Source organism: Alosa alosa, chromosome 18 (assembly GCF_017589495.1).
Source record: "Alosa alosa isolate M-15738 ecotype Scorff River chromosome 18, AALO_Geno_1.1, whole genome shotgun sequence".
NCBI classification, from domain to species: domain Eukaryota; kingdom Metazoa; phylum Chordata; class Actinopteri; order Clupeiformes; family Clupeidae; genus Alosa; species Alosa alosa.
In genome coordinates this window covers 12,235,257-12,247,756 of record NC_063206.1, presented here as the reverse complement: position 1 = coordinate 12,247,756, position 12,500 = coordinate 12,235,257, and the positions used below count along the sequence as shown (strand labels likewise).

General features: G+C 47.0%; 1 protein-coding gene across 1 annotated transcript in view; it reads left to right on the top strand.

The window, feature by feature from the left end:
- The window catches only part of ehbp1 (EH domain binding protein 1), a 156,966-nt gene that overhangs the window by 12,591 nt on the left and 131,875 nt on the right, over window positions 1-12,500 (top strand). The window contains 1 exon segment of the mRNA XM_048269122.1: window positions 10,180-10,237. Within this exon segment, the coding sequence (XP_048125079.1) occupies window positions 10,180-10,237 (58 nt within the window).

Here is a 12,500-nt window from a genome sequence, read left to right as displayed (position 1 = left end):
AATGAGGTGATTGCAACATGGTCCTAAATATAGAAATGGTATCATCACCTGCCACATAATTATATTAGTTGATAGTAAACTGCATCTCCCAGTCCATAGTAGGACTCACTGCAGAGCTTTATGTGTGTACACAGCAAAGCCATCCCCTTTGTTATCTGAGCAAGATTAATGTGGTTCAGCTCAAGACTGTATGTCCCACTATTACTTGTCATGGTAAAATTTGATTGTTGATGCCCAACAAAATCCGTTGGGCTTCTTTAGCTGCCTGCCAGAATAGCCATTGTATGCTGAGCATCCTGGTGCACAGTGGTGTTCACCACATCGTTTACCTTCCTGTTACACACTGGTGACCCTGAGAGGAGAGTGACTGATGGTGAAATGGTTTTTGGAATCCAGAAAAGCGCCCGGCGGCCGCTGTACTTCACCATTTATTCTCCCCCCATTTCACGGGCAATTTGCCCTTGCCTCTCACTCTCGGCGCGCAGCGGCGCGGGCTCAGCTCGAGTTGGGGAAAGCTCAGGAGCTTTTAAATGCCACTGTGACGGATGCCTCTCTGCTCAGCTCCTCTTTAAACAGAGAAGTCGAAGGTGCGAGCGATGCACACCCAGAAGAAGCTGTTTGATGCCGATATACGCACACACACACACACACACACATGCACGTTTGATGATTCAAGGCGTCCCCGGTGAGCCCACCTCAGTTGGCAAATTAAACCCACTGAGCTCTGGGGAGGAGGGAAGACTCAAGGACTCCTCTGACAAACACGGAGAGACGTCTTGAAGAGATTCACATCAACGCCGTGAAGATTTGCTCCTTGATCGGGCTCTACAGGAGCATCTACTTTTCATGACTGTCAGCGTCAAACCATGTGATGGAAACTTTTGTTGGTCGTGAATGTTGACCCAATAAAATAACATACAACAATTTTGTCAGCACAGTAGAGCCTTTTGTTAAGAGGGCAATTACTGACTGGCATACTGTCAATATGGGATTTTTTTTTTGTTTGTCTTAAGGTGATTGTGGCCCATATCTTGTGCTTCAAATGTTTACATGGCTGATTCAGCTTCTTCTTAAATAATTTCTTCATTATCTCTTGCACTGACTGCATCCTTTGTTCTTTTGTGCAGCAGAAGTTCTTTTTTTTGTGCTGTGTGTGTGTAGCCTTCCAGTCTTCTCCGATGCTGCAGTGCCTGTCCTCAGAAGCCCTCTTCCTGCTTGTCGGGCTGCACCAGGGAAGACCTCACTCATAATGGGGAGCAATAAAACCCATTTTATCACTTAGTCAATAAAATGAATATTTCCATTACGACAAGCTATTGGATGGAAGAAAATTGGCAGAATGGGACTAGAACCAATGTCAGCCACAATTATTAGTTTTACACTACTGGTGGTAAATTGGTTGTAAACTAAATGGCCGTGTTGTCAGAATCTGGACATTTGTGTAATTGGTGGAGGCTTTGGCTCAGCCCTTGTGAAGTATTGGAGGTGCTGCTTATTGAGGTGAGTCAGTTCCAGTTTTCAGCAGTTATGTGGGAATGGCATATGTGCTGCTGCTGCTGCCAGGTTCAAACAAAGAAACAACAGCCCTTGGTTTATTGTGTCAAACGGCAGATTTCAGGTTGTCTGCGGTGTCAACCTGTGTGTGTGTGTGTGTGTTAGAACTGGAGCTGATGCATTAGAGAGTGTGTGTGTGTGTGTTTAGCAGCGGGAGTAGCATTTCTATAGAGACTTTCATGCTGGAGTGAGTAAAGGGCTCTTGACGCCTCTTTCCAGCCCCCTCAGCTTTGACACAGGTCACCCTATTCTGTGTGTGTGTGTGTGTGTGTGAGAGGTCAATAACTTGTTTGTATAGCACACAAGAGTTCAGGGGCCAGCTTTTATTAAACAGTTCAGTGAGCACAAATTGTTTTACAACACACCCTAAGACCAAAAACTGTAAACGCCTTTATGCCATTGGTGCCAGTCATGAAACTTATGTATTGATTTTTATTATGTAACAAAGTAACTCTCACCCCGTTCTGTCTCATCAGAGAAACCATAAATCTGTGTATAATTCCGCTCTCTCTCCCTGATCACGGAGTTAAGTGCTATAAGCTTGGTTACGATGATGGTGATGGTGCTGGTGCTGGTGCTGAAGATGAGTAATTGGGAAGACTGGTGTCCTAACAATTGCACCTTGTAGTTAAACTGCTCTAGAAGCTTTTGGAATTGCCCTCATGTCATGGCACTCCAGTATAACCCGCATACACACAGTTCAGCAGAAGTCCTTCTACACCCAATGAATGAATATCTATCAGACTGTATCCGAGGATGCAACTCTCCCTGTTTGCACAGCACTGCTTCCCTCATAAACATAAACAGCATTTTGGATAGGAGTGGTATAGACCTGTGTGTGTGTGTGAGAGAGAGAGAGAGGCAGGCAGACGGAGGGTGGATACTCGAGCCAGCGCTCTGTCAGCTGTGTGTCCAGTGTTGGGTTGCTCCTTCCTCTGGGCTGACAGCCGTATTTGTTAGCAGCTGTCAGCGAGGAAGTGCCCCCCCTCTCCCACCTCCCCTCTCCTTGCCTCCTCTCCCTTTATTCAGGATTTTATTTTTGTAATGCATTTTTATGCTGACCTGCTTGCTGAGGATACAACCCAGCCTCTCCTTTTCCCCCCTCCCATCCCATCCCATCCTCTTCGGTCACTGACAATGAGAGAGACTGAGCCAGAGAGGTGCTTTATAGACAGAAAGAAAATGGGATACAGAATAAATTTGTAGAGAAAAGCAGAGGGTGACATGGAAAGGCAGAGACTGAGACCGCAGTGGCACAGGAGTAGAGAACAAGGAGAGAAGGAGTGGCGGATGCCGAGCAGTGGCAAGTTTTTTTTTTTTTAACGACGGGTCAGGGCAGAGCTTGAGCCTCTTAAAGGCCAGTCTGGTGCAGTTTTACAGGACCCGCGCTGTTAACACGCTATCCCGTGGCCGTGAGCTCTTTCAGGGAGATCCAAAAAAGGCCGCTGCCGAGGCTCCCAAAACAGCAGGGTGAGGTGCCGGGCACATCTGCAGACTGCATCAGGCACCAAACAACTTCCTTTGTGTGTGTGTGTGTGTGTGTGTGTGTGTGTGTGTGTGTGTGTGTGTGTGTGTTGTTGCATTCCCCTGTAGGAATGCAACAACACACACACACACACACCCACTACCCTCAGATACCGTTTTGACTAATCAGCACACATCTTTTTCAACACACACACACACACACACACACACACACACGTAGGTGTTTGGCTGCTATGAACAATACACTGCAGCTATGGCTCAGGGTGTCTCCAGTCCCCCCCCCGCTGCCCCCGTTGCAGCCAGGCTGGTCGTGCCCAGGGAAGACACTTCCGCCCGGGCCTGTCTGGCGAACCGCCTCCTCCCATGCCCCGCTTCCCAGAGATAGCATCTCCCCGGGCCTCTCCTGCACCCCTGCTGCGCATGACCTACTTTAGCGCTCTTATCTCTCCCTTATTTATTTATTTTGCCCATATTGTTACATTTAACTTTAACTTCTTCCCCTGCTTTTCTGACTTTTTTTTTAAAAAATTTATCCCCCACATTTTTTTTTCCATATAAATAGGCATACTCATGAAATCGAAATGCAACAAAGGAAAAAGAAACTGTCTTGGCTTTGGGTATTGTTTTCCTCCCAGGGTGGTCGGCCTGTGTGTGTGTGTGTGTGTGTGTGTGTGTGTGTGTGTGTCTGTCTCTGTCTGTCTGTTTTCCCCTCCTTCCCTCATCTCTCAGGCTATTTTTATCACTTTCTTCTTTCACGACTCGTGAGCTTCGCTGAGTCGCCTTTGCTTAGTCTGTCCATTTCTAGACGCCTTGCACTAGAGGAGGATGAAGTACTGTGGAGGATGACTCCTGCTGCATTCGAGTGTGTGTGTGTGTGTGTGTGTATGGATGATACTGGCGGAGGGCATGAGGAGAACTGATGCTCTGTTTTCTGAACACAACAGATCCCAGACAGTGTGTGTGTAGGAGGAGAAGTTGTTGAGCAAAGAACATTGAGCAAGTTTTGAGACATGTTGAGGAGGAACAGCAGTGGTCAGGTTTAAGATTTTGCCTCTAGGTGAGGAGGTCACTCTTGAATTAACTCTGCACAGATTGTGGCAAAGATGGTGATGAAAAGTAATGAGAGAGACAAAGCAGTGGGAGTAGACTAGCAGTGAAATGAGGGGCCAAAGCTGGTGAACTGTGGTAGCAGGTTGGAGAATCTTTATCACCCCAGAGTGCTGCAGCACAGTGTGGAGTGGAGAGGCAGGTAATATAGGCCAGTGTGTTTGGCCATAGGGTAGTGGACTTCTGAGGCTGTTTAAAAGTGTGTGTGTGTGTGTGCCAGCGCTGCATGTTCTGAACACCGCAGTTCTCAGCCTGCCAGCAGCTCCCCAGCAGCTGTCAGAAGCTCAGCAGGCATCCTCCCGATAGCGTTCTGTTTCGTGCTCTCGCTCGCTCTCTCTCTCCCTCTCACTCGGTCTCACCCTCGCATAGATTCGTCTCTCACACATTCACATTCTACATCTGTAACTTCCACATGCTGGCTTAGGTGAGAAAGAGAGCTGCCTTTCACTGCTCGTCTCCTCTGTGGCTTCACTGAAGGAGTCTGGCCTACCCCCTTTGAGTCAGGCCTGGATTACACACAGGTAGTCCAGCTTTCACGTCAGTTCACTGCTGAATCGGAGTCAACGCAATGACTTTGCTCCTCAGCCCAATGGAGTAGCACAACATCAGCTGTAACGTCCCACAAAGCTTGGGCAGGCTAGGAATAATACTTTTAAAGATATTAATGTCCATTTTTTGGCATTTTTGATAAAAATGGATTCAAACTCAAGTGTGAAAATGTTTGAAAACATTGAAATTGTAAACAAAAAATACTTTACAGGTCTTAGTTTTTGGACCTGAACATTATGCAGACAAACTCTGAGAAAAATCTGAGACTGGTCCGCAACCATTTTCCTGGATTCTGTCCGATTTTTACATGGAATGATCCTGCTGCAGTCGTGGAAGGTGATCTTGTGTGTGCCGACTGCAGTCGTCTTGTCCATTTTAGTCTGTGTGAATGGCCAAGGTAAAAGCTCCTGGATGTCACTCAGCAGTGCCAGTGGTACTTGCTGGCAGCTTCAGTGTCAAACCAAAACACTCCATGAGCTGCTGTTAAACAAACAGTCCACCCACTCCCCCAAAACCTTCTCTGTGTTGGGTTTCATTTGGAGAGATCCACCGTTGGCTTTGTTTGCTTTGTTTATTTTCATAGGATGGATTGCTTTGCTGAAATACATGTTTTTTTTATAAATACATGTAATCCCCCAATAGAAATAGCAATAGAGCTATTTCGCCCTATAAGGGATTTGTTGTTATTAGAAGTCATAGGTATTTCTGTATGGTCCTAGCATGCTTAGACCGATACGTTTAGGGCAGCGGTTCCCAAACTTTTTTCCCCACGTACCACCACCTACATCCTGACTTGGCTTGCGTACCCGCACCATCCGACACATAATTAAACGTAACACATTCTACTGACATATTCCAGGCATCATGTTTAATTAGCCACCCTACATGATAACAAATAACAAAATCAAAACGTGAAACTGGTCTATGAGCTCTCACACTAAAACAGTGTGGAGAACAACATTATGAAACTGTGAGCCTATGAGAACATAGGCTTTTAGGCCTATAAGATTTAAAAACAAAACAAAAAAATTCAACACTTTTCAGACATAGCCCTTTTCATCTCGCGTACGCCCTAATGTAAACTCGTACCACAGTCTGGGAATCCCTGGTTTAAGGAATACAAGCTTGCACTTTGGCTGAACTCTAAAGAGAGTGAACTTTTTTTTTTATTTTATTTTTTTATTTGTTGTGACAATGCACCAGTCATATCACCAGTTGTCAGGTGATTGGATCACAATGCGAGCCCACAACTGGTCCTCATCAGAAGTGACGCAGGTGCTGACTACCAGATGCCGCAGTCCTGATTTTGCCAAGTTGGCATTTTCTCTGTGTTTGCTTGCCTGTTGTCAAAGCAGACGGTCGTCCTTTGTTGCCATCACATGTGGGATTTGTAGTCCCCCTTCCAATGTACTGTCACCCCCATCTCACCTCAGGTGCTGTAATTCTCTCCTCTGTAACATTCGATTCTAAATCATCATCATCTCTAACCTAAAATGGCCTTCATCTCATCAAAATAAGGCATCAGCTTTCAGCAGTCTGCCTATGTGTTTTTCTTTCTCCTTTTTCCGCCTGTTCAAATGGCTCTCGCTCCCCCTTTTCCATCTCTCCCCCTCCATCCTCAGATGGAATCCTCAGATGGAATCCATTTGATGCGAATCATTTGATGAGCGAAATGAAAAGTGGAGGGAAACAAGCTCCCTCCTGAGCCGAGCGTCTAGTTTTTGTTCTTCCTCTACGCTCCGCTCTCCCCAAGGAACGTGTGTGTGTGTGTGTGTGTGTGTGTGTGTGTCTGTCTGTGTGTCTGTCTGTGTGTGTATGAACGAGTGTGTATGTGTGTCTGTGTGTGTGTGTATGAATGTGTGTGTGTGTGTGTGTGTGTCTGTGTGTGTGTGTGTGTATGAACGAGTGTGTATGTGTGTCTGTGTGTCTCCGTCAATCCACTCACCTGTTTCATAGTGTTTTTAAAGGCAGTGGAGGGTTTGTGTGGGGGCTGAAGGCAGTGTGTTTTTCTAGCATCAGAGAGGAATCTGAGTGCCCCTGGGGTTATTGACGGACAGAAGAAAAAGAAAGAAGAGAAGAAAACAGATGAGTGTTCATATGGGGGAGAAGGGGAGAAAAAAGAGGCGGGAGGGTTTTGGAGCTGCGAGGCAGTCGGCTCTTTGACGCGTGTAAGTGCTGCAGAGCATTCCTGCAGCGTTCCATCACAGGGCCGCGATGCACAGTGCCTGCTCACCCGCTCTGCTACTGGAGGTCTGTAAGGAATGGAATGCAGCGGGCCAAAAGGAGACCAGCGCAAAGGGGAGAGAGGGGAGGAGGAGGAGGAGGAGGAAGGGAAGGGAGGGATCCAAGTCTGTACTAGTGATTGTGTTGAGAGAGAGAGAGAGTGTGTGTGTGTGTGTGTGTGTGTTGGGTAATGTGTGGGAGTCAGAAACATATGAGGGGAAGAGTGTTCTGAACAGAGGTTAGCGGGTTAATAGGTACCGTGTGTGTGTTGAGGTTTGAGTAGGAAGACTGGAAGACTGAAGCTTAACAGAGATTGATGGAGAGAGGGTTGTTGTAACAGGCACAGTGTGTGTGTGTGTGTGTGTGTTAGGGGAGGCAAAAGGAGAACTCTGAAGGAAAAGTCCAGAAAGAGAGGAATCTCTGTGTGTGTGTGTGCCCTTGTGTGTGTCGGAGGCAGCAAAGCAAGGACACAGCGCAGCCTCTGAGGCAGGAGCAGGCGGGCAGAATGGTTGGCATTCGTGGCATGGCGCAGGGTGCTGGGTGCTGTGGTTCCTCAGCACAAAGGGCCCTCGGGGGGGTTGCAAGGAGGTGGCGCTCCAGCAGTGGTCATGGGAGCTCACACAATGGGCTGCTGTGTGCCGTCTGTGGCCCTGCTCTCCTCCTCTTCTGTCCTCCCCTCCCCTCACACCCCCACTGACATGCCCTATCCTCTCTCTGTCTGGTACAACTCTCTCTCTCGTTTTTTTTTCTGGCCACTTTTTCATCATGTCTTCATTTCATCATTCTCCTTCATCCACTCCCCCCTTGGTCTTGATTTTGTTTCAGTATTATTAGCAGATGTGTTGGTCAGAAACTCCAGCGTCCTATTTTGCAAGATCGTTTGCAAAACATTCTCTTCGTCACACGTCAAGCCAGTGAATCAGGGCTGGTCTTTGTTCCATGGTCATCAGTCTGCTCTGCAGAGACTTGGCCACTTTTATGGTCCGATTTGAAATAGAACCGACATTCACTGAAAACATACTTAAATGTTCCCTACAGCTACCTTAGCCGTGTCTTTGTGGGTTTTCAGTCGTACACAAATAGGGGATTGACAGGTGAGTGGTCAGTGACCAGAGTTCGGTCCCTGTGTCTGTGACTTAAGGGGGTTTTGACGCAGCTAAATGGAGCTGTGACTGGTTTTCCAGGAAACTCATGCAGGCACCCACCAGAGGCTGCTGGAACGCAACTGGAAAGCCTTCAAATGCACCTTTGTCTGGGCCCTGAGCTGGTTTTCCCACTGGAATCTCTTACAGCACTAAAGCACTTGGCGTTGCGTGCCTGTATCCTCACAACTTCTTTCTTTCACTTCAAAATTCTTTTTTTTTTTCCCCCGGCATTTTTCTGTTCTTTCTCTCACTCGCTTTTTCTGACTTGCACACTTTCACCCAGTCTCTCTTCCCTCTCCCTTTCACAGGCCGTACACACACACACACACACACACACACAATCATAGGCTTACATGTACTATTCACATGTTGATCACAGGATCTGCTGCCCTAACTGAGTCTCTTATTGGACCTAATTCACTGCCCTAGCCCAAGACAGACTGACAGAAAAAGTGATTGTTTGTGTGTTTGTGTGTGTGTGTATATGTGGAGGATTTGGGTAATGTGCACAGGTGTGGACCCTAGTTGACTTACTGGAGTGAATTCGTGGTCTGCCTCTGGAGTGAATTCGTGGTCTGCCTCAGCCTCTCTTTGTACAGGCTCAGACGGACTGTGCTTGTGTCTGCAACGCTCTGCTTCAGGCTCAGCTTCATCATTAATTTATTCCTCTGGCGGACTGATCCACCTGTGGGACGTACACACACTCACACTCACACACACACACACACATACGCATGCACACACAGCTGCTTTGCACCGTGTGGAGGGTGGATTCACAGTTCAGAGCAGCGACAGTTTGATGGACTGCATTAGAGTTTCATATCCGTGTTGATTTTGTGGACCTGTTTGAACAGGAACAGATTTCACAAGCTCATTCTTTTATGTGTGCATGTGTGTGGCGTGAGTGAATATGTCTGAGTGTTGATGAATCACAGATGTTTGGAAATCGTTGTTAGTAGCGTGTGTGTGTGTGTGTGTGTGTGTGTGTGTGTGTGTGTGTACTCTTAAATCTTTGATTGACTGTTAGACATCAGAAGAGCATGCTGTCAGGGCACTTGTTTCATCTGATGGGATGGGGGATGGGGCGTCTGCCTGCCCTCCATCTTCAACTGCTCCTCACTTCTCTTCCCTGCCTGTCTGCCCTTCCTCCATCCCTGTCTGGTAGAGGCGACATGAGGTTGGCTCATTTCAGAAAGGTGGCTTGTGGTCTTGTTGACTTAACATGTTGATTTGAATGAGATGCAGTACATGCACAATTAATTATTCAGTCTATGCAGAATTTCCAACTCCAAACCACATAAACTTGAATACTTATTGTGTTTAATCATTTTCCGGTGATATGTTTGTGTTTGGAAGGTGTGGCTTTAAGTGATTAACACATTAGACAAAGTGTTGCATTCTTTAGCAAGTGGGCCAATAGAGAGATTTAACTGAGACTGAAAAGTCAAAAATTGCAAGACCTCTTTCAGACTGAAACATCAGTCTTTAAATAGTTAAACTATTTAATCGTGATCACTGCACAATCGCTTTGTGGCGAATAGTCACAAATAGTCAGAGGTGCAAATTGACTGCAAAAAGCTTGAGAAGAATTAAATGTGAAACTACCAGGAGCCCATTAGACAACAGTGCAATCATACTCCAGAGCTGAAACCTACCTGGAGTGCCCAGTGTTCAGATACAGTGGTTTTCCAGCCTTCTTTACTCTGAAGATTCACAAGTTAAAGCGTCAAGGTTGGGCCAAGAAATACCTGAGGACAGATTTTTTCAGAGGTTTGCTGAACAGATGAAATGAGTGTGAATATTGATGGACCAGATGGATGGACATGTGGCTAGAAACTTAATCCTGAGTAGTACAGTTTGCCTCATAATTGTGCACGTAGTGTATTAGAGGTCTCTGGGCATGAATAGTTCTTGAATCGTTCTATGGTTATAGTCTTAATCCTGCTCAGGTTCATATTGGTGAAAGGGCCTCCACTCTGCTGTCAGTGATTGAATTTAAGTGTTTAAACTGTAAGAAAAAAATGGAACATGGGGAAACTGATTTCTGTGCTAGCTGACAGTGATTGACTGTATTTGTCATTGTACTAAACCCCACTCTCCTCTTCTGTGTCCACAGGCAGCCAGACAAGCTGGTGGTGGTATGGACACGCCGCAGTCGACGGAAATCCTCCAAGGTTTGTTTGCTTTCCTTTCCTTTTCACAGTCCTGTTTCACTGTGTTGTTCAGACCACTTGCACAGCTTTGTGAACAAGTCCCAAGACCTGCGTTAGATGTTTAGACAGAATGGACTGGACATATAGCCTGACGAGCCAGACCCACATTAAAATGTAGGGTCTGGGCACTCACCGTTCGCAGTGCTCAGTCCGAGGGGCGGGATAATCGATTGTCTTTCAAATTCCCTCTGCACGCAATAGGACAGCGCTGAGTCCCATGGGTTTTCCCACCAGCGGAGCTAGTTGGCTAGTTCAAACGTTTGCCATTTTAAAACAAGCTTAACTTGTGTCACCCTGTTGGCCAACAGCAACATCCATCTTCTTTGATTTCAAGTAGCAGGGAATTCAAGCCAAATCGTTGCAACTCTGCCATCAATCATTATATTAAGCCCACCTAACGACACTCTACACTATTTGATTGGCCTGATAGAAGTATAATTTTTCGAGCTCACAAGCCAAAGGAAAGTTGCTAGACTAGCCCTGGAAGCAAATGTAATTTGCTGCCGCTAGGGTGCGTGTAGATTTCTAGGCTACTGGACATAGCTATTATGGCCGGAAGTTCCCCATAGGAATTCACTTGGATTAGGGGCGTTGAGCAGAATGACCAGGCACGTGGTTGGTTCAGTCTGTAGCGTACGACCTCACATTGCTGACATGGTCAGAATTTAAATAGCTGCACCATACTAAGAAGAATTTGGTTAGTCAGACCTTTATCAAAACCAGGCTGAAGTGTAGAATCTTCTTCACTGAGAATAAAGCATTCTACACTACACTGATAAGCTGTTTAGGTATCCATGTAAGTTCCGAGAAATATATCTAATAGTGGCTTCAATACTAACCTCTCGATGAGTTTGCTTGTCAGCTACATGTGTCATAATCACCTTCCCCCCCCTCCCATCACCTAAACCCCTCCATAAAGCTGGATGGCTAAGCAGTAAATGCATTTGGCTCTTCCTCAGTTGGCGGTTCCCTTACTCCCTTTTGCAGCAAAAGACCTGAGATTGCAAGGTTTTTAAGCGGCCTACTCCAGGCCAACAGCAGCCATCAAAACGGCATTTAGTCCTCACTCCCTCCCCTCAGCGCCTGACCTGCCCATCTGTCTGTGTCCACATCGCATCACACACGAACACGGCAGAGTTTTAATACCGGCCCGGGTCATACTCCGGTCCCCACACAGCAGGCCGCCGGCAGCTTTAATATGGAGAGAGGCTCCCGATTAAGTCCTCTGAAAGGCCCCGCTCTGTGTATTCCCCTTCATGTCCCTTCAAGAGTCTTACACACACACACACACACACACATACATACACACACTTGTCTCTCTCTCTCTCTCTCTCTCTCTCTCTCTCCCTCCCTCCATGTTTCTCTTGTTCTCTCTGTAGTGAGGTGCTGTGTCAGCAGCAGCAGGTGTGGCTTATGTAGTGTATTCTGCTGAGGTGTTGGCACCGCTGGGCTCAAAATGTGTGTGTGTGTGTGTGTGTGAGTGAGTGAAAGAGAGACTCTGGAGATCAGGCTCAGGGACACTGGGCCTGTGTTGTGTAGTTTGTCCTGGTGTTGATGCATTTCGTTTTATTTACCTCCCAACTGAACCTTTGAACTTTTGCCTTGTGAAGTAAAACTGCAGAACAGTGTGTCAGCCAAACATGAACAGAAAGGCCACGACTGTGAAACCCAGCCAGAGTCTAACCTGTTACTGCTCAGCCCCATGCTGCTGTGTGTGTGTGTGTGTGTGTGTTACTGCTCAGCCCCATGCTGCTGTGTGTGTGTGTGTGTGTGTGTGTTACTGCTCAGCCCCATGCTGCTGTGTGTGTGTGTGTGTGTGTTACTGCCCATGCTGCCATGCTGCTGTGTGTGTGTGTGTGTGTACTGCTCAGCCCCATGTGTGTGTGTGTTACATGCTCACTTTACCCCAGGTGTGTGTGTGTGTGTGTGTGTGTACTGCTCAGCCCCATGCTGCTGTGTGTGTGTGTGTGTGTGTGTTACTGCCCAGCCCCATGCTGCTGTGTGTGTGTGTGTGTGTGTTACTGCTCAGCCCCATGCTGCTGTGTGTGTGTGTGTGTGTTACTGCTCAGCCCCATGCTGCTGTGTGTGTGTGTGTGTGTGTGTGTGTGTTACTGCTCAGCCCCATGCTGCTGTGTGTGTGTGTGTGTGTGTGTGTTTACTGCTCAGCCCCATGCTGCTGTGTGTGTGTGTGTGTGTGTGTGTGTTACTGCTCAGCCCCATGCTG